This window comes from Gastrolobium bilobum, unplaced genomic scaffold, assembly GCF_033153095.1.
Source record: "Gastrolobium bilobum isolate Gb01-03AN ecotype WA unplaced genomic scaffold, APGP_CSIRO_Gbil_v1 utg5099, whole genome shotgun sequence".
In the NCBI taxonomy this organism is placed as follows: domain Eukaryota; kingdom Viridiplantae; phylum Streptophyta; class Magnoliopsida; order Fabales; family Fabaceae; genus Gastrolobium; species Gastrolobium bilobum.
This window is the reverse complement of record NW_026897187.1, coordinates 87,295-113,123: the sequence shown is the minus strand read 5'-3', so window position 1 is coordinate 113,123 and position 25,829 is coordinate 87,295. Positions and strand designations below refer to the sequence as shown.

General features: G+C 35.7%; 1 protein-coding gene across 1 annotated transcript in view; it reads left to right on the top strand.

The window, feature by feature from the left end:
* Positions 1-25,567, top strand: part of LOC133304805 (DNA-directed RNA polymerases II and IV subunit 5A-like) — a 29,211-nt gene extending 3,644 nt beyond the window's left edge. The window contains exons 2-4 of the mRNA XM_061504866.1: positions 3,935-4,114; positions 17,185-17,298; positions 25,442-25,567. Coding sequence (XP_061360850.1) covers positions 3,935-4,114; positions 17,185-17,298; positions 25,442-25,567 — 420 coding nt within the window. The remainder of the gene's footprint in view (positions 1-3,934; positions 4,115-17,184; positions 17,299-25,441) is intronic.
* Positions 25,568-25,829: the final 262 nt, after the last annotated feature.

Genomic DNA, 25,829 nt, shown 5'->3' with positions numbered 1-25,829 from the left:
CCTGTGATTTTGATATTCTTTTTACAGTTATTGCTTGCTCCTTTTTTTAATTACACTGATAGACTCCCTTTTTCTTCCTATTATATAAGTGTTTAGCAAAGTATTAGGAGATTCTTCACTTGTACGTGAAAATTGATCATACTAATTTTTTTCGAGACAAAGTAATGCCGAAGCATATGTATAATCGGCTAAACTTAACGAACTAGGATTCATAATAGTCACAACTCTAAATAAGGTAATATTCACTTCAATGCCTTATGATAACCGGATAATCTCCTTAGAAATAAGGTAATGCCTCCAATACTCCCAAACTCTGAATTATAACATAAAACTCCTTGTCACAAGTTTAGTATTTCCTCTTGGCTTCATTCAACTTCTCAATGAAGAATGCTACTGGCTTATTTTTCAGACTCAGTACACCCCCTATACCAACTCCAAAAGCATAACAATATATCTCAAAAACATAAAAAAAAAATCAGAGAGCACTAAAATGGGGGCTTGAATTACCTTATGCTTTAGTAATTGGAACGCCATATCTATTTCCTTAGTCCACTCAAATATGCTTCCCTTGAGACCTTTTGTGACACGTGCAATAATGGTTCTAAAATCTCGAAGGAACCTACTAAAGAAAGAGGCTAGACCATAAAAGATTTGAATGTCATGTATGCTCTTCGGTGTCTCCAAACCTGTAATAGCTTCAATCTTTGCAGGATACATTTGAATACCATTATAGTAGAAATAATACACCCTCGAAAAGCCACACAATCATTGTTCTCTTAAGACCTCAAATACTTTCCTCAAATGTTGTTGAACATAGGAGCTATAAATCAAGATATCATCAAAATAAATAACAACAAAAGAACCAATGTATGGTAAAAAAACTTGGTTCATCAACCGCATGAATGTGCTCAACGCATTAGATCAGTCAAATGACATCACCATTCACTCATATAACTTGTCCCTTGTCTTGAAGGCGGTCTTCCACTCATCACCAGGTCACATCCTGATATGATGATAGCTACCTCGCTAGTCTATCTTTGGAAAGATTGCTCCTCGCTGATCATTAAGTCATCAAAGCTAGGTATGTGAAAACAATTTTTTATGGTAATCCTGTTGACATCTCAGCTATTGATGCATATCCTCTAGGATCCATCTTTCTTAGGGATCAACATGGTTGGTACTTCCCATGGGCTCATGCTCTCCTACACTGTGCTCTTTGCCAATAGCTCCTGCACTTTCTTATATAACTAGTCATGCTCCTTAGGGCTCATCCTCTACGCTACTTTGTGGGGAATAACAACTCCCGGTACAAAGTCAATGTAATGATGGATGTCTCCCATAGTTGGCAGTCCCGATGACATCTTTTTGTGAACCAAATTAGCAAAGTCTTCAAGCAATTACCTAACCTCAAAACACCAGAATCCATCACTATACAAGAAAATATCTCAACTGCATTAGCAACTTACTCTTGAAAGTATTCTCTAGACAATATATTATTCTTTGCTTCCTTCCTCAAATCAAAAGGTTCTAGGGTAGTAGTCTGATCATCCTTCTTGAAAGTGTAGGTGTTCTTGAAAGCATCATGCATCTTTTTATCAAATCGTCATGAAAGCTTAGAAAGCTTGTAAGGTTGCGGATATTCCTCTATTTTCAAACACAATTTCTCCACTATAGGATTAAAGACTACATTTTCACGGTTTCCATCATTTATGATCATGCTACACATACCTTACCTCCACTGGTACACTTTGTATGGAATATATTGTGCTTCAGCCACAACTCATCATTTGCAATATCAACATTCTACCTTGGCCAATCTAGATACATCATCATTTCTTTTTAGATGATCTCTATAAAAAAGAGAGGAGTATTATAACAATCTATTTTTTCTAGTTACTTCGTTCTTTATTTCTATTTGAGAAAATCTTTAGGAAAGAGGCTTTTATACCATGCAAAGAATCATTTCAGCCCAAAAGCTTAAGTTGTTAGGCAAAGGAACATTAATGGTTTTATATTATATTTCTCTAACATACATCACCATATATAGGTCTAGTATTGCTCATGGTGTGCGAAATAAGAGATTTCATCTCTCAATCCCGCCAAATAATGAGCAATCAATTGTTCATCTTCGTTGGTCATGTCACAATACATTTGTAGGTGAGTATTGCTCCACTATCATATCTTGCTATGTGAGATTGTGATGTTCAAAAAGTGCTTCCTATTTATAATGAGCCGGTAAGAATTTCTATTGCAATAACATTTTCATCTTATCCAAACTCTTAAACTTTGACTTCTATCTCTGGCTCGCTGTCTCTTCACGTGTCCAAACCAAATCGAGGCATGATTTCTCAATTTGATTGCAACCAATTTGACCTTTTGTTCCTCCATTAGGTCTTTTATATCAAAGGCCCTTTCGTCAGTGAGAAACCAATCGATGAACTTATCAGGGTGAGTTGTGCCTTCGAATTCAAAGATCTCAATCTTCATCTCATTCTTCATTCCAAGATGATTTCTCCCAATTGCTCCTTGTCCCAAAATGGGTTGTCATCTTCTTCTTCCTCATAAGACGACGATTAGGCTCCCTTCCTTAGACATGTTCGACCTCTCACATGTCTATGTGGTGTTGATATTCATTGCTGTCAAGAAGAGGGATTCAACATCCTCCTTTCCCGCTACCGACTTGACCCTTCAAGCAAGACCACAATCGCTATTGATCTGTTCAGCCATTGATAAAGCACTCGAGTTTTGATTACCAAATAATGCCGAAGCATATGCAAAATTGGCTAAACAGAACGAACTAGGGTCCACAACACCCTTAAATAGGAAATGAAAAGTCAAATAAAAAATATTACAAAATTGTCCCAACAAAAATAAAAAGAAAAAATAAATAGTAATTAATTAAAAATTCTATTGAAACAACTCCAAAAGTTCAAAAATGTTGGTTCTCATTGTCAAACATGAGCCTTGCTCAAAAGCTTGATTTCAAGGGGCTAATCAAGTTTAGGCCCATTATGAGATACTCACCCTATATGCATCATAGAGCATGTCTACAACAATCAAATCTGGTATGAAAACAAAGGAACCGATTTCGACGCACACACATCTTGTGAATATAAAAAATATAAAAAATTATGTGAAACAGAAACTGTAGCGTTCGTGCACTCAAGTGCTTTATAGCCTTGCTAACCTGTTTAATGAAATTATAAGAAACACCATCATGATATTATATAATCAAGGGTTAAGTTCAAATACCTCCCATGTTGCGTGCGTGAATCATATTATGCTTTTTGTTTGGGAGAGCATACACGTAAAAAGTGAAGTTTTGTTGGTAATTTTTTGCCATGTACAATTATTTCTACTTTTATCTTTCTTTGCAATTTAATAAAATTCTTGATGGAATCTCCAAACAATTGTCTAGGTTGCGTGGACGTGCCTTGTCAATTTATTTCCATTTTTTAATACCATATTCGATTGATGTACACATACTTTGTTTTAAGAAAAAAATAGTATGATCAATTTTTAAGTTCAATAGTTAAGAAGTGAAAATTCCCTCTAATACTTTCATAAACACTTTATGAAGATAATAAGAGTCATGTAAGATGGGAGCAAGCTAAACCCTAAACTCTAAAAAAAACTAGAATCATTATGGGTCAAAATTAATAATTTATGCAAATAAAATTACATGAGAAATAAGTGATAAAAAACAAATATTAAGGATAAGTGATAATAGAATAAACCAAGTGAGGGACATTGAACTCTACCCCATTATTGTATATGACCATACCATTTATTTTCTCAGTGCCACATTGTATCAGGTTTAGTACTCTTACAACATTGAATTCATTACACTTCTCATGTACACATATTTTCCATTTTTATCATTTTGTAATTTGTTTTAATGTTTTGCATTCTTATTGGTTTGTCTTTGTACCAGATCTATGTTTTTTTCCCTGAGGAAGTTAAGGTTGGGGTAAAGACGATGAAGACTTATGCCAAACGCTTACATGAAGAGCGTGTTTTCAGAGCAATCTTGGTTGTTCAACACAAGCTAACTAATTTTGCCCTGAACAGTGTTCGTGAAATGTCTTCCCACTTTCACGTAGAGATTTTTATGGTGAGTTGGTTGAATTATAATCTTATAGGGACAAATGAACACGCTTATCTGCCATATATCTCACCAATGACAATTTTCATTGCAAACATTAGGCTAATTTTTTTTATTTTCTTTATATGGGGAATTTAATATCTGTGTTTGTTGGGCCGAGATCTGCTCGAGGCTAAATGGGAGCAAAATATGTGAGGAGTAACTGTTATGTTTGAGGAGAAAATATATATCTGAAGAGCAAATCTACCCAAAATGTGCAAGCGTACACATCAAGTAATATATGGTTTTTATGAGCCCCAGATTATAGTCCTCAGGGAAATGTTGTAAAAGATGCGTTGAAAGAAATGTAAATAAAAAAACAAGTTAGTTGAGAGCAAGCAGAAAGTTAAGAGCAATTTGCTTCAAGGAACCAAATTGTCCGAAGGTTAAGGTTAGCCAAAAAGTACTTGTCACCAACTTGATTGAAAAAAGTCAATGATTCTGAAATGATTAAGAACTGGGTAATCCCTTAGCCTTAGTTTGAGTTTCTCCTTGAAGAAATCTGAAAAAGTTGAAGTTAAGAGCAATAGTTGGAAACAGTGGAACGAGAGTAGAAGGAGTTATGGAAGCATTGCAGTTGAAAGAAAAATTAAAAGCAATGTGGTTGAGAGGAGAAATTGGAAATCAATCATATTGAGAACATCATTGGAAAAGATTGCAGTTGAGAACAGTAACAGAAAATATTAGAGAACAAAGAGAAAAATGATGTTTTGGAGGTTTTGTATTCTTCAAATATAAAGAAGTAACAAAAGAAAATAAAAATAACTTTGAATCTAGATAAAAAGCATAGGCTCAGGCTCTGTCGGTCATTCCTAAAGCTCCATCTGCTTCGAAGAATGGAATTAACTCTAGGTACTCTTTGGGTGTGCATAACAACCTTTCCGGAATCAATTTTTTTATTTTTGTTCTTGGGAACATAAATGGATAGAAAACGCGTTTGGTAAAACCTGTTTATTTTTTTGTTCCCGGGATGACCTGGTTTAGTTTTTGTGCTGAGGAGTAGAAAAAAGAATCAATTTGTTTTTTGTTTTTTGTTCCTGGGCCTAAAATGAGAAACACTTGTCTTTCTCAATCACTCTCCACCTCTACCATCACCACCGCCACCATCGTCGCCGCTGTCGTTGTACCATTAGTACTGTCGTCACCACCACCACCACTATCACGATGCCACTGCTACCATCACCACGACCTCCACCTACCACTACCACCATGCCACCATCACTACTGCAATCATCGTCACCTCCACCATCTCCACCACCACAACCATCATTGCAACCACTGCCGCCACCACTCTACCACCATTGCCACCACTACAACCACTGTCACCAACCATCACTACCATCGCTGCAGCCACTACCGTCACCACCATCACGCCTATGCCACTATCACCATCGCCGCCACAACCACTGACACCAACCACCGTCATCATCGTTGCAGCCACTATCGTCACTCTTGTCACCATCATCGATGCAGCAACCATTATCGCGCCACCACCATCGTTGCTGTCACAACCACAACCACCATCGCCATCATTACAACCGCTTCCACCATTATCACCACCACCACCGCAACCACTGTCGTCACCACCACCACTACCAGTACCATCACCACGCCACCACGTTGCCCCCACCACCACCGCCACTACCATGCCACCACCATCATCATCACCACCACCACCACCATCATCGCAGCCATTGCTATCACCACTACCAATGCCGCCACCACCACCACCACGCCGCCGCCACTGCCACCTTTTTCTTAGAAACTTTTCCAAGGCACAGAAATAGAAAATGATTGTTTCTTTTTAGAACAGAATGGTTGTCATACATACCCTTTATGACCTTGGATATAGATTTCTCTAGCACCAAGTTTTGCTACAAAAAGTAGTTTGTTCATATCTCTAGCTATGCCCTAAACAACTTTGAGAGTCCTATTATATTAAGACCCAAAGGAGATTGTGCTGCCTTATTTTCTCTAAGTTAGTTGCAGAAATTACTGTTCGAAATGGGGTTGATTGGAGTGTGATGTGGTTATGGATCAAAGAAACGAAAAGGGAAAAAAAGACGAGCTTAGGGTTTGTGAACTGATTGTACCATCCACTCATTTTGTTATCTCTTTTTCTTCAATCCCAAACTTTCCCTCCACCTTTTTCTATTTTTTTCAACTCTACCCTTGGACTGCAAAGACTGATCTTGACTTTTGGGCCTTTAGCTCTTTAGTTAACTGAAATACATAATGAAAAGCCTATCAACAATTTTTAACAAAATATGCTATGTAACAGATAAGAATGGGCTATAATATTGCCAATTTATCTAAAAATAAATAGACTCAATAATTTCTAGAGTCTCTTTTCAGAGTCTCAACAGACCACGAAACTCATCATTTTGCTTGTCCTCAAGCAAAAACAAGTCAGCATAAAACAATGGGCATATTATCAATCTTCAATCATTAAACAATTAACACCACTCAACAACATGATTCACAATCAAAAAGATTTTCAAGATAACACATAACCTTTTCTTTTTATGAACATTTTCTTCAATCCTTTATACACTTCCAATCCATTTTTTCAAAAACTATTAACCATACATTTTTTACAAAACAATCCTCAAATAGTTCTGTCAACTTCCTCATCATGGACCAATGTTCTATCTAGTTCCAAAAGACTTCAATCAGATTTTCATACAATGTGCCAAGATAACAGTCAAACAATTCAACTTTCTCAGGACATTCTGAATGGTTAACTTCATGACACCTACTCAAAAACATATAATTAATTCAGCAGCAAATCAGTCACTAATCAGATAGCTTGGGTGGGCATTTATTTAACAAAACAACTTAGCAAGCAGTGTGCAAACTTCAAGTACATGAATGTATTCAGTGGCTAATGAAATAATAACAAAGAAGATCTTGATTTTTCATTTCTTAACACAGAGAATACAATTATCACACTAGGCAATTGAAAGTAGCAATGACTCACTTTCTCCCAAAATTTCCACTCAGTGTTTCAAGGATTTGTCTTTATCAAACCTCACTGGAATAACTTTATGATAGGCTTAAGTCTCCTAAGTGGAACAACAAGCTTAAGCTCAATCAAAGGGTCTTTTATGGATTGTAATTTGGCCTAAGTAAAGGTAGGAAATCTGTGGGGATATTGGCTAATTTAATTATGATGGAAAAATATATTCTTGAGGCACTAATCCAACAATTCAATGGCTGCTACCTTGACTGCTATTTTTCATGCTTCTTAAGATCTCTTTTTTTTTTTTTTTTTTCAAACAGAAAAATCATTCAATAGGTAGTCATTTGCATTAAATTTCTTTTTAGCCATGAATTTTTTATCTATTTAGAACAGTAACTTGCCTCTAAATTTTCTCTTTTTCTTTTTCTGTTTTCCATCATAACTAAATAGTGTGGTAGATTGTGGAATGAGGGATAATGTGGATTGATAAAAAACAAAAAAGCTCAAGGCTCAAAGGGGTTTTTAATGGGATATCTTTTAGGGATGGCTTTTTGGCTTAAAGTGGTCAAATAAAAGCAATGAATGCCCTCATCATTTTAAACAAAACTAGTGATACACTTAATCAACCAAGACCAAAACAAGTTCTTCCTTATCTATCCCAAATGAGGATCTCTCATAAAAAAAAAATAACTGTTTAGGCCAAAATCCTCACCGGGTTAAGTTTAATTGCTCGCACAACTACCTATTGATCTAATGTAATCTTTGAATTAATTAATCAATCTATCAATCTCACTCTGCTATTATCACACAACCACTAATCCACTCTTCTCTTAATGTCCAAAAATAGCACAACAAAAAAACTAGGAAAAATAGAATCTATATTCACAAAATCAAAAACAACAAATAAACAAAAATAGCAAATAAATAGAAAATTATTTCGAACTCTTCTCCCCCAAACTCAAACTAAATAGTGTCCCCATTGTTTATCAAAATCAGATTACCATACACATGCAAAATAGAAAAATAAACTTGGTAACCTGGGGCCAGACTCTTCTGGCCCTACTCATCATCAAAATTTGATCATTTAGATTGAGATTTGTCAAGATCCTCTAATTCTGAACGCTCATAACTGTAAAATTCTTCTTTTTCCTCTTTGGATTCATGCTACTTTTATTCTTCAATATTCTGCTGCACCATCTTTCTTTCACTAACTTTTCTTGGTCTACCTCTCTTTTTTTATGTAGAGGGTGTGGATTCTTTTTCAACTTGAGGTAGAAGTGGTGCAATTGGTGGGGGAACATTGGATAGCTGAACCTAAGGGTCTAATTTAATTCAAAATCAAATGATGCTCCACTTGAAAGGTGTTGTCCAATTTCCCCCAAACTCAGACTTTACTCACTGCAATATGTATCAGCTTACTCTCTCACTTGACACCTGCAAAACAAAATCAATGTATTAAAATCTCCATTAGTTTACATCAATTCTGTTTCGTATTCTTTTTTATTTATTTATTTATTAAAACAAGCTATTTTGCAAAAAAATTAAACTAACTTTGAGAAAACAAGCAGCAAACAAGAAAATAAAATAATCAAAGATAAGAAAAAAAAATCTAACATGCTTAGTTTGTGGTCTTTAGCTAGACTTCTTGCTTCCTTTTCTTGATCAGTTTCAATTAAGCTCTCTTAGGAAGACAAAAACCTTCTCCCTAACATCTCTCTAATAGTGTTTGACCTATTTGTCATTAACCTTGAATTTTCTACTATCTTCCTCATAAAAAGTTTCCACAGCTTCATGCAAAAAGACTTTAACAACTTTAAAGGGGCCTAGCCACCTAGACTTTGGCTTCATATGAAAAAGCCTTAGTTGTGAATTAAAAGGTAGAGCTAGTTGCCCTGTATACCACCACTTGACCACTTTTTGCATGATTCGATTAAGTTTTATTTGTTGCTCAATGAAGCTACTACCTGGGTCCCATAACAAAATCTTACACATGCCTAAGGTTGGGCTAATCCCCTTAACATCTATTATGATCCAATTCATGATCTTTTTAAATTTTTTAAGCATATTCTGCAGATGTTTTTCCTCACAAACAATGAGTAGAATTGACACAATCATAGTCAATGTTTCTTTTTTTTTCTTAAGTAGGTATACCTAAGATTGGTGGGTAGAGGCTTAAGTTCAATGATTAATGGAACTTCTATGGATGACTAAGGAGATTTTGTCTCTTTTTTATGCAGACTTAAGGACACAAACTGCTTTTCTTTCCAATAAATTGTAGATTTAGATTCCACCCAGCCAATACACTCCTATAAATTCTCCTTATCCACCTCACACTCATTTAAAATAGCCAATTTTATTGGGTCCTTTCCATTCTCCACTTTAAACCTATCTATCACCATATGGCCAACTATACCACAAGAGAATAGTCCTTCATCTCCCTAAGAAAATTCATGGCCTTCAACACATTAAAGCTAACTCTATCCTCATTCATATTCAAAGGGTATGGAGGGGGATACCTATTTCTAATGCTTTCTAAATTTGTTTTAGGCAGTGATGTTGCAAGTTCTTCCCCCGTACGTGTGGCTTTTCATTGCATCACTCTTAGGCATAGGGATGGCCGGTTCTTTCTCCTTTTATTGAGAAGAATTTTCCTTGGCAGCTTCTTGAGGTGCAACCAGCTCCTTCTTGGACTCTTCTTCATCTTGAGTAACAAGTTTTCTTTTAGTTCGCATTGTCTAACTATAACTTCAGGTTGAATTACAACCTATTATTCCTTAGTTCAATCATTTTGTCTTGTTCTTGACACTCTCACCAAGGTTCTCAATGTTGCTAGGCAAAGTTCCTAGAGGTCTATTATTTATGGCAATAGCTAACTGACCTAGCTGAGTCTCTAATCTCTTAAGAAAAGTAGGAATACTCTGCACAATAGCCTCTAAACTATTTTGCTTAGCTTCATTCTTGACCAAATAGTCTCTAAGCAAGGTTTCAAGGGATGAAGAAGGTAGGTCCACTTGCTAGTTTTGAGAATTTTAAAAAGTAGGTTGCTACCTAGGGGATTATTGTTGATAATTTTGAGAAAGGAAACGTGGTTTTGGTTGGGCATTTGAGGGACAAGCTTGCTATCCCTATCCTTGTGCATACTGGAAACCAGAATTTTGCAACTAATCTTGGTTAAAATTATTGAAAAAATTATTTTTGTTCCTATTGTAGTTTCCTACATAGCAAACTGAATTTGGGTTGGATGGGCAACTTTGAAAGAGGTATGGATCACTACAATAAACACAAGAAACACATGGGATTGGCTGGATAGCTTGATGTTGGATCAGTTTGGTCTCTATGATTTGATTTTAGGCTTTAATCAGAATTGAGAGTGCATGAACTTTGGCAGAGAGAGCTTTATATCCACATGCATCTAGTGGGTTTTACCCTTCTTGGTGCCTTTACTAGGTATCGAACAGAGTTGAAATACAAGTATTCCATCTCATAGTTCGAGCACACTTGATCAACACCATTTTCTAGTGATTATCGTAACTAGTGGGGATCAATGTCACTCAACAAAATACAACTTGGGAGTTAACAAGGTTCTCTCCCACTACAAATGTACCACACTAGACCTTGTGTATCTATAGGCAGATCCAAGATTGGGTCAAATGGTGAATTTTCAATTTCTTGAGGATCCATATATTATGTGTTTAACAAGTCCTTGATATTGTTCTTCCAAATGTGATACTAATATTTCTACTAGTTTCATTTATATATTATCATGTTGAATTTTCATCTATGGTTCCTGTGTTTGTTTACCTAGAGATATATATTTCCCCTCTTTGAACAATCAAGGGAACAGAGGATGAAACTTCTAGAGATTATGAAAATTCTTTATTTGAGATAAGTCTCATCAAGAATAACCTTACTTAAGAGCTTATAATTTCCCATCTAGTCCTCCTCTAAGAAAATCACGTGAATGCTCACTTAGATCATTTTGTCCTTTGGACTAAATAAGATCCCATACTCGCTTCTTTTAGGGTAGCTAAAAGATATGCATATTTTCGTACAAGATTTCATCTTATTTGACCGTTGTTATAGGACGTGTTCCAAAGCACCCTAAATATGAATATGGTTTGAATTGAGCTTGCATCCTTTCCATAATTCTTTAGGTGTCTCTATAACAGGCATAGATGAAATCAAGTTAAGAATGTACATTATCTTCTCCTAGGCATCTCCCCAAAATGCAATTGGTAAGGATCAATAACTAAACATGGACTTCATCAAGTCTAGAAATGTTTGATTTCTACATACTGCAACTTCATTCAACTAACGCGTTCCTAGAGTTGACAATTTTGAAAACTATCCCCTCTTAAATCAGGTAAGCTTGAACTTACTAGACAGGTATTCAACACTTCAGTCAGACCAAAGTGTTTTGATTTGAACACTTAGATACTTTTCTACCTCAGACTTAAAACTCTTTAAATTTTCCAAAAGCTTTTAGACTTATGGCACACTAGGTTCATCTATCCAAATCCAGAGTAACCATTGACATAATGAAGTACTCAAAACCTTTTCTATCTTGAATGCTAATTAGTCCACATAAATTACTATGTAATAATTCTACTTGAATAGTTGCGCAAATCCCTTTGACCTTTTATGATTGCTTGGCCATTTTACCTTTCAAATAGGACTTACATGTAGCTTTTAGTTAAAAGACTATGGAACTTCCAGTCCCTCTTTTAACTAAACCATGTTTTCTATTTGAGGTAATCTAACTTAATCATAAAAGCCAAAAATATGTTTCATTTAAAACTTTTATTTATTTGTGAATGTTCTTGTTCATCATCCTTTTTATTCAACATAACAAATTTAATGAGGTATAGGACATAGGTAATAAAGACTATTTAGACATTGTATCAGAACAAACAAGACGAAGATGAACTTCGAAATGTAACCGAGGAATCAATTGCATTGTCAAATTATGTTTTAACCAAACAACTAACAATTATTGAACTCCTATTGAAATCCGGAACAAATAAATAGTCACCCAAAACCAAAGTCTTTTGAGTGACTTGTCCTACTGCTTATGCAGACACAAGTTCTGATTTTCAAGTTAAAATTTCTTTGTCTATCGCTGACAGGTAAGCCATGTTTGAACTACTACAAAAAGTAGCAAACATAATCAGTGGTTCTTGAATCATTGATTCATCCACTAATCAAGCCTTAACATACCCATGTCTGGTTCTTTTCATTACCTCTTAGTAATTTTTCTTTCATTGTCCCTTTGTAGCAAACATAATCAAAGTTTTCTTTTCACTTATTCATAGTTGGTACCATCTAGAGATTTTTGACTCAATCATTTCTAAGATATTTTCTGAAAAGTATATAAGGCACACAATTTCAAACAAATAATGCAATAAATAAAGGAAGTGCAAATAGATTATCATAACTACTCTTGTTTATTGTTAACATTCTGTCAGTTTTCTTAACAAGGCTTATGATGGGCAAGTCACTTGTAAAAACCAAAATTGTTATTTGGGCCTTCAGTGCCATTGCCAGAGCTTCGATGAGAGGGTTAACAATTTTACCAAAGTTGAATGTAATTAACTATTGTTTAATTTCAAAATTATCCTTAGTGTCCAAGCATTGTCAACGATGGATCCTACAATACTTTACTAAAATTTTGAAATTATTAAGATTTAATCTAGTGAAATCCTATTACTGTTATCCGATGGGGCTTCAGCGATAACCATTTCACTAATAAACCCACAAATGGAGCCCGCAGGTTTTAAAGTTAATTAATTAATTTTAAAACCTTTACCCATTCAATAATTTATTTGAGAATTTTCATAATCTCTTTCGAATTCATTGTTAATTTTAAAATTGTCTTTAATAACTTGGTATTGCCGACATTGGGCCGGACAATATTTTATTAAAATTTTGAAATTATTAAGGCTTAATCAAATAAAATCCAGTCGTGTTTATTTGTTCGGGCTTCACATAATTATTTTATTAATGGTCCTACAATGTGCTTGGAGGTTAAATGAATTTCTTAATTTAAATATCCTCCCATTCAACATAAGCAATTTTTTTCAATTCTCAAGAATTGTTTAATTAAGAGTAACCTGTGTTTGATTTCAAAAATTATGTAAGCACGCGCGCCGATGAACGTGCATCGCTTAGCTTATCAAAATTTTGAAATCATGAAGGTTCTAAAATTCGATCATGATAGGCAGCTTGTGCTTCACACAATCATGATACATGATTATGGTATGCAGTGTGTGTTTAGCACATAACCATTTTAGAAGACCCCCAAATTACTCACAAAATGAATAGTTCTCTTAGGAAATTTTCTAGATCATCTGTCTTGATTTTAATTTTCCAAAATTAATTAATTCAATTATTAATCTAGATTTTTAACAAAAATATAATAATTATTAATTAATTTTTTTGGATAATATAAAATTAAAATAATCTCATAATAACTATCATACTAGTCATTGAAGACATAACAGCTACTATGCTCATGTAATTTACAAGTTATGCAACAATATGACACCACCTACTCCATGTGCCATGTTATCACATCAAGCATGTTATCAATCATACAATTCATTCATTCATAAAAATAAAGCAATTATAAAATGAACTTTAATGCATGGTTTCCTAGAGAAAAATAAAATAAAATTACAAGTCAATATTTGATGGCCAAAATATTCTCTGACTTGCACTATTCTTTTCCTTCTTCTTTCTGGGTCCATAAGGTTTTGGTTCAAGCCTTTTTGGCAACCATGGGCTTAAAGGCCCAAAATACCATAAACTGACAAGAAAACCTAACCTCTTTCTCGAAAACCCTAGCCGTTACGACTACTGCGCCTCCGTATGAGGTTCAATTGATACAAAATTTTACAAGAAGGACCACCTTGATGAGACGAAGCCACGACCACCAGAATCGTCCCAAACGAAGCTAGAACACGCTCCCGCCTGCCATATCTTCCCCGGAGAGTGAAGCCCACTCGCAAAGACTTCTAGTGGAGAGTGAGGGAGCGTCCGGCCTCCACTTTGGCGATTCAACTTTTGTTTGACTCGATTTTTCGTTCTGAATCTTTCTAAGGTCTCAAATTTTTGATCGGAGGTCGTATTCACCACAAACAAGTACAAAATAGCCATGAATGTCTTCTTTTTGCATCTTCTTAGTCTTCTTTCAGTACAATTTTGTAATACAACAAAAGTATATATAAAAAATTAAAATATAAAATCAAGGAGGAAACCTAATCATAAGGGATTAGCCTCCTTATTACAACCCTAGAAAATACAACCAAATCTCTACCATGGATTAAAGCCAAAAACCAAATAAAAGCATTGATTTTTATAAAAAGAATTATAAAGGATACACATGCCAATATATAATAACAAATATAGAAACCTAGGTGCCATATTTCACGATGCTAACTAATTACATGAAAATTGTAAATCAAAACTAGATCGACATCTAAACATGCAATCCAGCTTTGATACCAATTGTAGGAATTATTGGATCAGCGGAAGCATTTTAGACCATTACAGTTTAGGATGCAAACAGATCATCATCGTTTTACTGATTTACTTCTTGGTGCACAGATCTCGTGCAGAATCTTTCCATGTATGATTCATCTTCACAAACTACTCACCTTAGCGCCGCAACACGAACAACCTCCTTGAAGTTGGACAGTGGTAAATCTTCCAGACTATATCTCAAGGAAAAATAGGAAGTGTGTGGGCACTCTCTTGCTTTCAGAGAGATGACCTTACATCAGTCTCTACAAATACCAAGTGAATACTAGAGAAGCTGATGACTATAAATGTAGAATATATATGGGTTCTAAGAAACCCTAGCCCTAAGCTAAATGAGCTCTATATTTTTTGGGCTCTTCTTACACATTAGACCAAATTGGCCTTTCATTAAAGAGAAAAACCCAACAATATACTAGATCAAAAAATTTCATGGGATCATAACATTTTCGGGATGTATATCTACTTTTTGCAGGATGTAAAAAATATTTTAGTCTTTTTTCCCTTTATCTCCGTTTCTTTCTTTACATACCTCTATGTTTTTTTTTTCTCTACATTTTCTCTTCCTTTTTTATTTTTTTTCCTTTCAATCTTTCTTCCTTTATTTATTTATGTATTTGCTTTTTTCTTTATTTTTTTATCTTTGTATTCTTTATTTTTTATTTTTTATTTCTACTTTATTATTCTTTTTTGTCATCTTGTGTATCTTTATTTCCTTTTTATTTTAATTTTTTTTACCTTTTAATTTTTTGGTTCTATTTTTTAAATGATAATGTTATATATATATATATATATATATATATATATATATATATTATTTTTATCATTTTTTTCTCAGATTTTTCGTAATTTTCATTTGAGTTTATCTCCCATCGACCCTAACTAGTTTAAGATTAACGTGTCGTTGATGTTGCTATTGATACTACTTTCTGCAAGATGTACAAAATGTTTTCGGGATGTATATAATTTCAACGGGATGCGAAACATTTTCAATATGTATATTGTCACAAAAAAAAAGTTTGGAGGATACCCTGATGACTTTAAAAGTTTACGGGATGTATATCCCCATGAAAAGAAGTCCGCGGGATCATTCCCTGGTGATTTTGAAAATTTGCGGATGTATATCCCCTTTGAAAGAAGTATGGGAGATCATACTCTGATAACTATGAAAGTGCACGGGTTGACTTTGAAAGTTCACGGGGTCTATATCCCAATGAAAAGAAATTTGCGGGATCTTACCCTAATGACTTTGCAAATTTGTGGGATGTTTATTCCTATGAAAAGAAGTCTGTGGGATCTTACCCTGATGACTTTGAAAGTTTGTAGGATGACTTTGAAAGTTCGCAGTGTGAGAACTTTGCTAGATCGTACCTAATAACTTTGTAAATTTATGAGATGTTTATTCCCATGAAAAAATGTCTACGGGATCATACCTTGGTGACATTGAGAATTTGCGGATGTAAATACCCATGAAAAGAAGTCTGCGGGATCATACCCTAGTGAGAGAATTGAAGTTTACCTTTCCCACATATGATGCCAATGATCTATCTGGGATGATTATGGGCTGACCATGATTGATGAAGCTCTCTTTATTGGTGATTTGATGCAACTCTACCTATGGGTTTTCAATGGAATAAGGTGGGATATGTACCTACAAGATACTCTGACATTCAAGTCAAAATTCGTTCAATCAAGTTTAAGTTTATAGGAGAAGATATCATCTTGTGTTTAGAACTCTAGTATTTATAGTGGGGGAATGACCAGCTCTGAAGGATGCCCCTTATTGTTTCCAACAAGTGGGTAAGGCGACAAAGTCTTCTTATTGGAGGTTGATGGAGGTGGCTGGATATGCCATTTTAGAAAAATTGAAGAAGTAGCATGACAAAGGTATAATGTAGACTTTGTTGAGTAAGAACCCTTCTTGAAGATGCTTTCTTTATGGTGAAGAATGTGAGACTGAGCCTATTGGATCTTTTGAGCATGGAGCTTAACATATCATTCCAGAACAGAAACTATTGTCACCAAATAATTTTAGATAATGAGGTATATTAATGAAATACTAGGGTAACTGTTGAACGTATTCATTGACATTCCATATGCCGAATGCTTTAGGTTCTTTTGCACTTAAATTTTGATTTGGTAGGTATTAAACAACAACATTAAATCATTTTCAGTGATGAAAGTTCTCATTTTTATCATTGAATTAAGATTTTAACCAAGCCCTTTGTTTTGTATTATACAACTTTGTTTTTCCTTTACGTTGTCTAGTTTTAGTTTTGGACACTTATAGATAAACACAATGCTTTATCTGAGGAGCTGCTTCATAAGTTCTTACTTAACATTGCATATACGGTTTATACTTTCAATCTTTATGGTTGACAATATTCAGAGGAGATATATATTATAACTATTTCATCAGTTTTTTATTTTTAATGCTTTTTACTTAAATGGCTAGAAATCATGTTATGGCATCTTTATGCTTTTATTTATCTTAATCCTTTGTGTATATATTTATAGTTTTTGGGAATCATTGTTGATACAGGAGTCAGAATTGATGATGAACGTAACCGAGCATGTTCTAGTCCCTAAACATCAGATACTGACAGACTCAGAAAAGAAAACTCTGCTTGAGAGATATGCTGTAAAAGAAAATCAGGTCAGTATGTCAAATTTCAATATTATGTTAGCATTTTCTATATTGATTTCTCAAACTTAATTATTCGCCATCAGGACTTATTTCTCAACATTATCATATTGTATTCATTCATTTTTAGTGTTTAAAAATCTTGGTGTCATTTTAGATATATGATAAGACCGTCGGATGCCAAATTATAGGTTTACATTTTATGAGTTTTGATGCTGACTTGTTTTGGAATCCTAAGATTGCATAATGCAAAATAAAATCTTGTAGTTAGATATATTTCCTAGAGATTGATCAAGAGCTCCTTAAAAATTTATGAAGTGTGTTGTTTTTTTTTTTTTTTTTTTTTGGGAAAAGTTCATAAACCCGGGGATATATTAATCTCCTTTTACATGAGGTAGCTTATCTCATTTTCTCTTACTTCGATTTCCGCACCTCACTTTTTTTTTTCTTTTTCTTTTTTCTTGTAATGGTGGGACCCACCTAGTTTCTCTCTACAACATAAGATACGTATCTTATGTAAAAGGAGATTAATAAAACCCTTATTCTTTTATCACTTACATTCCTATGTTTTTTTTCTATCCTCTTGTGATTTTTCCATCCAAATCCACTTTTTAACGCTGTTAGTAATTAAACTAACTTGCCAATTTTACCTCTATTTTAAGTGCCTCCCATTCAACATGAACTGAATATCAACATTGATGAAACACAACAGCTACATGGCCACTTCATCAAAACCTGTTCCAATTGCAGTTATCAAGTCCCTTTTCCTGCACTTGAGTCCCATTCTAGCAATGTAGCACTTTACAGCTTCCTAATAACATATTACATCAAGAAAACAACTGCCCTGAAGATGCAGTGAAAATCTATTCTTATATGCGTAAAACAGATACTGAAGTGGACAATTTTATTATACCTTCGATTCTCAAAGCATGCGGTCTTAAAATTTTACCTTGGTTTTGTGGTGAAAAATGGATTTCATTTGGATGTATTTGTGTGTAATGCGCTAATCATGATGTACAGTGAGGTTGAAAACATGGCGTCTGCACGCCTATTATTTGATAAGATTGAGAACAAATATGTTGTTTCTTGGAGTACTATGATTAGGAGCTATGATAAGAGTGGGATGCTTGCTGAAGCATTGGATCTTTTGAGAGATATGCATGTTATTGGAGTTAGGCCTAGTGAAATTGCAATGATAAGCATCATTCATGTCTGTGCAGAACTTGTTGATATGAAATTGGGGAAGGCGATGCATGCTTATGTAATGAGGAATAGGAATTTTGGGAAATCAGATGTTCCTCTAAGTACTGCTTTGATGGATTTGTATGTTAAGTGTAAAATTTTAACTTATGCAAGAAGGCTTTTTGATGTTTTATCTGGGGCTAGTATGTTTCCAATCCAGGAACAGTGGTAAAACTGTTCCTTCATGACTGAAAGGTCATGAGTTTGAATCCAGGAAACAGCCTCTTTGCAATTATGTAAGGGTAAGGCTGCGTACAAAGATTTCCTCCACCCCACACTCGCTAGTCGGGTTTAACGGGGAGTGGTTTAAATTTTAAATCTGGGGCTAGTATCATTTCATGGACTGCAATGATTGCAGCCTACATTCATTGGAGTAATTTAAATGAAGTTGTGAGATTGTTTGTCAAAATGCTAGGGGAGGGTATGTTTCCAAATGAGATTACAATCCTTAGTCTGGTCAAAGAGTGTGCAACTACAAGAACTCTAGTCATGCTTTCACTTTAAGAAACGGGTTTGCCATTTCATTAGTTCTAGCCACTGCTTATATTGATGTGTATGACAAATTTGGTTCTGTTAGAAGTGCAAGATCTATTTTTATAGCATCAAGAAAAAAGATTTATTGATACGGAGTGCTATAATACCAGCTTATGCACAAACCAGTTCAGGTTTTGCATTTATCTCTCTCTTTCTCTCATGTTGATCGAACTAGTATCTAATTATTCTTATATTATTTTAGGCAAAACTCTAAACATAAAATATGCAAGTTAGTTTAATTACTAATAATGTTAAAAGTGGATTTAGATGGAAAAAATCACAAGGTGTACTTGATAACTGTTATTTCACAGGCCTTATAACTAGTGCTCCACACACAAATACACAGGCAATTCTCTTAATATACCTCTATTTCATTACTGATTAAGCTATTTTACAAGAGTTACAGTGTGCTATTTATAAGCAATAGCAAATGATTAAGGGTGATAATGACTAACATAGGAAATCTAAACATATTAATTGTCCACTAACAGATACCTAGGGACACACCTCTTCACCATAAACCTTTCATTTTCTATTTTCTTTTATTTAATTTAAAACTTATCCCAACAAAACTCCCCCATAAGCTTTAAATTCTTCGACCATCTTTCATCCCAATCTTCTTCTTGAAATTTTCTAGTAGCAACGTTGGCAAGGGCTTCGTAAATATGTCATCCACTTGATCTCGGCTTGCAACAGGAGTGAGCTCCACCTTTCCTTCCTTGACTTGATCCCGGATGAAATGAAACCTGACATCAATATGCTTACTCCTCTCATGGTTGACCGGGTTCTTTGCTAACTCGATTGTAGACTTGTTGTCAACCCGGATCTCGGTTGGGCCGACTTGTTCTTGCTCCAATTTACTCAATAGATTCCTCAGCCACATTGCGTGACAAACGCACCAGGATGCAGCAATGTACTCGGCTTCGCATGTAGATAGAGTCACAATGGGTTCCTTCTTTGACACCCACGTGAATGTCATGTTTCCCATGAAAAACTCATAGCCAGCCGTGCTCTTCCTGTCATCAACATCTCTACACCAGTCGCTATCTGAATATCCCACCAGCTTGTACTTGTCTGACTTTGAATAATGAAGTCCTTGCGAGATTGTTCCTTGAACATATCTCAATATCCTCTTTGCTGCCTTCCAATGTGTGTAGCCCGGATCTTCCATGAACCGGCTTATAATCCCAACACTTAGACACAAGTCTGGCCTCATACAAGTTAAATACCTCAAACATCCTACTAGACTCCGGTAATTACTCGGATCAACTCTTTCTCCTCCATCATACTTCGAAAGTTTTAAGCCGGGTTCCATAGGAGTTGAAACCGGATTGCAATCTATCATTTTGAACCTCTTTAGGATATCTTTTGCATAAGCTTCTTGAGATACGAAGATCCCGGATTTGTCTTGTCTGAATTCCAGACCAAGGAAGTATCTCATCAGACTGAGATCCGTCATCTCGAACTCTTTTTGTCATTTTCTTCTTGAAGTCTTGTATCATCCCTTCATCATTTCCCAAGAGTATTAGATCATCAACATATAAAGCAACCAGTAAAATATTACCTTCTTTCTTCTTCACATACAGGGCATGTTCATATGGATATTGCTCAAATCCGTCCTTCTTGAAATAAGAGTCAATACGGGTATTCCAAGCCCGCGGTGCCTGCTTCAGCCCATACAAAGCCTTCTTCAGCCTTAACACTTTTCTTTCTTGTCCAACTTTCATGAAACCCGGAGGTTGTTCGAGATATACCTCCTCCTCAAGTACACCGTTTAAGAACGCCGATTTCGCATACATCTGATAGATAGGCCATCCAAGCTGGACTGCATGTGAGATCAACAACCTGATTGTCTCCATCCTTACTACGGGTGAAAACACCTCGTCATAGTCTATTCCAGCTTTCTGCTTGTACCCCTTTGCTACTAGCCAGGCTTTGAATCGCTCAATCTCCCCTTTAGCATTCATCTTCTTCTTATATACCCACTTCACACCGATGAGCCGACTTCCTTTTGGTAGCTCGGCTAACTCCCATGTCTTATTTTGCTCAATAGCTTTTCTCTCTTCTTCCATGGCAGATTGCCATTTTTCATTTCGGACAGCTTCCTCAAAGCTCAAATCCTCAGAATCTGCTAACAAGCAAACGAGATGTGCTTCGTTAGTTGAGTCATACAAGTCTTGCAAGCTTCTCATTTTCAGTTGTCTTTGCTCTTCTTCATCATCAGAGACTTCAGGATTTTCCGAGATATGGGTCGAAGGTTGTCCGACCTCAATTGATATATTTCTGGGTTCCACATTGACCTCGCATATACTATTCTAGTCCCATTCATCTTCTTCATTCACTTTCACATCTCGGCTTACCAACACCCTTTTATTGACGGGATCCAAAAACTTGTATCCCTTCGTCTTCTCATCATATCCAATAAACACAAACTTCTTACTCTTATCTTCAAGCTTCGTTCTGAGCTGGTCCGGTATGTGTGCATATGCAACACTACCAAAAATCTTGAAATGAGCCAGTGATGGCTTTAGACCATTCCATGCTTCCTGTGGGGTTTTATCATTCATACTTGAATGCAGACATCTATTCTGCACGTACACAACACATTGTACGGCTTCTCCCCAAAACTCCTTAGGCATATTCTTAGTCTTTAACATAGAACGCACCATATCCAAGATAGTCCAGTTCTTTCTTTCAGCAACTCCGTTTTGCTGTGGTGTGTACGGCGCGGTCAGGAACCGTCTTATCTCGTGTTCTTCACAATACCTTTTAAAGGCAGTTGAAACGTACTCGCCACCTCGGTCAGAATGAACCGACTTGATGTATCTCCCGGTTGTATTTTCTATCATCACTTTAAACCTCTTAAAGGCCTCTAGCACCTCAGACTTCTCCTTCAGAAAATATACCCAAGTCTTACGACTGAGATCAATAATAAACGGAAAAAAGTATCTCTTTCCACTGAAGGACCCCGGAGTTATGGGTCCACATAGGTCGGTACGTATAAACTCCAGAGGCTGCTTAGCCCGGTATCTTGCCATCCTTTGGAACGGGCTTCTTGCGTGCTTACCCAGCACACAGTCTTCACAGAAATCTCTTTCAGAATTTATCTTTGTCAGTCCCACTACCATGTTCTTCTTCATCAACTCGGCTAGACCACCGTAATGAAGGTGTCCAAACCGTCGATGCCACAGAGACATGTTATCCTCCACCTCGGCTTGCAGACAGCCGACCTCCAAGATCCTCAAACTCAGCTTGTACATTATGTTCTTTTCCATCTGAACTCGGGCTATCAGACACCCTTGTTTATCTTTCAATAGTAGAACTCGGTCTGTCATTAGAACCGAGTAACCTTTCTCCATCAACACTCCAATGCACAAAATGTTACTTTTGAGCTCGTTCACATAGTACACATCCCGAATTGTTCCAACCCGTCCATCCTTTTGTAGAAAGCAGATCGTACCACGTCCTTTCACATCAATTTTGGACGCGTCTCCAAAAGAGACATGTCCAGCTTCTATCGTTCTCAACTCTTTGTTCAAATGTTTGTAACCACACATGTGATTACTGGCACCAGCGTCCAAGTACCACTCTGTTTCACTCTTCGAGCTAGTTTCATCATGGGCTAACATAAGAACTCCTCCATATCTTATTTCTGCTTCTGCAGCGAAGTTTGAAGTCTCGTCAACTCTTCTTTCATCTTGGCAATCTTTAACAAAATGCCCGACTCGGCCACAGTTTTAGCATCTGTCCGAGTTGCAATCTTTTGCGTAGTGACCATACTTGCCACACTTATAACATTCTATATTACTTTGATTCGACCACCGGCCTCTTCCACCTCGGCCACGTCCTCTACCTCTCCAGTTTTACTGACTCGTCTCAGCTCTTTCTTCATGTTTCACTTCCTGACCTCGGCCACGACCACCTCGTCAATTTCCACGTCCACCTCGTCCATGACCTCTACCTCGGACATTCCGAGAGTACAACACCTTTTCATCCTTAATTGTTGCTTTTGTATGGAGTGCTTGCTGAAGAGACTCCTCCTTCTTTTTCTTCTTGCGCTGCTCATACGCTTCAAGAGAACCAGCTAGCTCTTCAACAGAAAGCGTAGCCAAGTCCTTAGACTCCTAAATCACACATACCACGTTTTCGAAGTTGTCTGTCAATGACCTCAGAATCTTTTCAATAACTCTGGAGTCGGTCAACACCTCTCCATTCCGTTTCAACTGGTTCACTACGGTCTGAACCCTGGTGATGAAGTCCGACACTCCTTCGGTTTCCTTCATCTTCATCCTCTCCAACTTTCCTCGAAGGGTTTGAAGTCTGACCTGCTTCACACGGTCCGCACCTTTGTAGACCGTCTCCAATATATCCCAGGCCTCCATTGCCGTTGTTGCGCCTCCACTCTTTTCAAGACCACCGCTTTCTTCAACAGCTTGAAACATCATAAAGAGTGCCGCTGCATTCTTTGTTGTCGACGCACTCAACTGCTTGAGTTGATTTGTTGAATATCCTTCCGTTGATTCAGGTTCTACGAACCCATTTTGCACAACCCCCAACTGACATAGGCTTTTAGATTAGCCTTCATTTGGATGCTCCAGTTTTCATAGTTCACCTTTGTCAGGCAGGTCACTAGCAGACTATTACTCATATTTTTCATTGGCTCAAGCTCTGATACCAATTTGTTATTTCACAGGCCCTATAACTGGTGCTCCACACACAAATACACAGGAAATTCTCTGAATATACCTCTATTTCATTACTGATTCTGCCAAGCTATTTTACAAGAGTTACAATGTGCTATTTATAAGCAATAGCAAATGATTAAGGGTGATAATGACTAACATAGGAAATCTAAACATATTAATTGTCCACTAACAGATACCTAGGGACACACCTCTTCACCATAAACCTTTCATTTTCTATTTTCTTTTATTTAATTTAAAACTTATCCCAACAATAATAAAAAAAGCATAGAGATATAAGTGATAAAAGAGTAAACCTGAGGAGTGTTTATGAACGTTTCCCCTTCTTCTTTTTTTATTGTCTAAAGGAGAACGAGTAGTTTTCTTCCAAGAATGAGACTCTTTTAAAAATATTTTCTTATTCCTACCCTCAAAAGGGAACTATCATAGTAAGTTAGAAACTAAACAGTGGTAGCTCAGTTAGGGGTAAAGGAGCTGAGGAAGTGGAAGGAAAGGGCCTCTATTCGATCCACACATGTCACTTTTAGGAGAAATTTAAATATCTTCATTCCTGATCCGTCCCGCTCTTCGGATTAGTCTCATAGTAGGCTCAAAGAATTAAAATTTATGAAAATAGCGGAGGAAGCCAACTCACCTTGAAGAGGTAATTAGGGTTGGGTTATCTCAAAAAAAAAATCATAATAAGTTAAAACCTGCTTGTTGGAGTAAAATTATCACGGAAATTGATACTTGATAGTACCTGTTTCACTGTACTAATGTGTAGAAGCAACATGTTGCGTACTTGAGTGCAATCTAGTTTCTGAACCTAACTTGGATAAGGTGCCAAATAATATAATTTGGAAAACTAGTATTAGCTTCCATTTTTTTTCATTTAACTGAAGCATCATCATCGTTTATTCCCTCCAATTAAGTTTTTCTTTCTCATATTTGTGATTGTCCTAGGAGCTTTTGAATTTATTTATTTAGAACTATAAGTTCTTGTGGTGAACATTAACTCTTAACACCTCCATTCATATAATAGATGATTTTAGCATAGCTAATTTTTTTTTATAGAGAATAACATCTCTGTTTTTGTTACATAACTATTTTTTTTTCTGTTGCATTCATATCACTCATTTTTATATCTTGCACATTGTAGTCAATCTTTTACGTTTAATAAGTTTTATATATATATATATATATATATATATATATATATATATATAGAGGCAGGATCCTTTGACACCGGTGTCAAAGAAAAAGTTTGACACCTCGTATGAGAGCCGTTAGATTAAAAAAAATCAATGGTGTCACATGCTTACAAATCAGAATCGTTGATTTTTTTTAATCTAACGGCTCTCAGATGAGGTGTCAAACTTTTTTTTTGACACCGGTGTCAAATGATCCTGTCTCATATATATATATATATATATATATATATGAAAGGATTCATTTACAAATTTATTTTACAAATTACACTAAGTATGACTGGTCATACACTCTTGATTAGTGTATGATCGGTCAGACATAGTATAGTTTGTAAGAGTTTGTAAATATAAACTTCTTATATATATATATATATACTTACAAATTTCTTAGGTCTTGCAAGCATATTGCATCTCAAAAATAAAATCTACGTTCAAATTTCTACACTTACTAACACTAATTTATCCCTAATATCATGGGGTGCTTCTCAGCTACCTAGAATCCAGGCGAATGACCCTGTTTCCAAATACTATGGACTGCAACATGGACAAGTTATAAAGATAATTAGGTCAAGTGAGACTGCTGGCAGATATGTTACCTACCGACTTGTTGTTTAAAAATGTTTTTCAAATTGTTCAACATTTTTTTCATTTTTTGGTACCTGTTCAATCTTTTAATTTTCAAGTGCTTATGGACCCGTTGTGGAGGCCTTAATTATCTGTTGTACAAGTTCAGTATTTCTTTCTTTGAATAATTCCAATTGATAAATCCAATTGCCCTTTGTCTTGGTTTATTTTTCTCTTCTATTTTTTTGAAAAGATTTGAAATGGTTCAATGCTCTGAGGAATGTTATGGTATCATGTATAATCATAAACAATC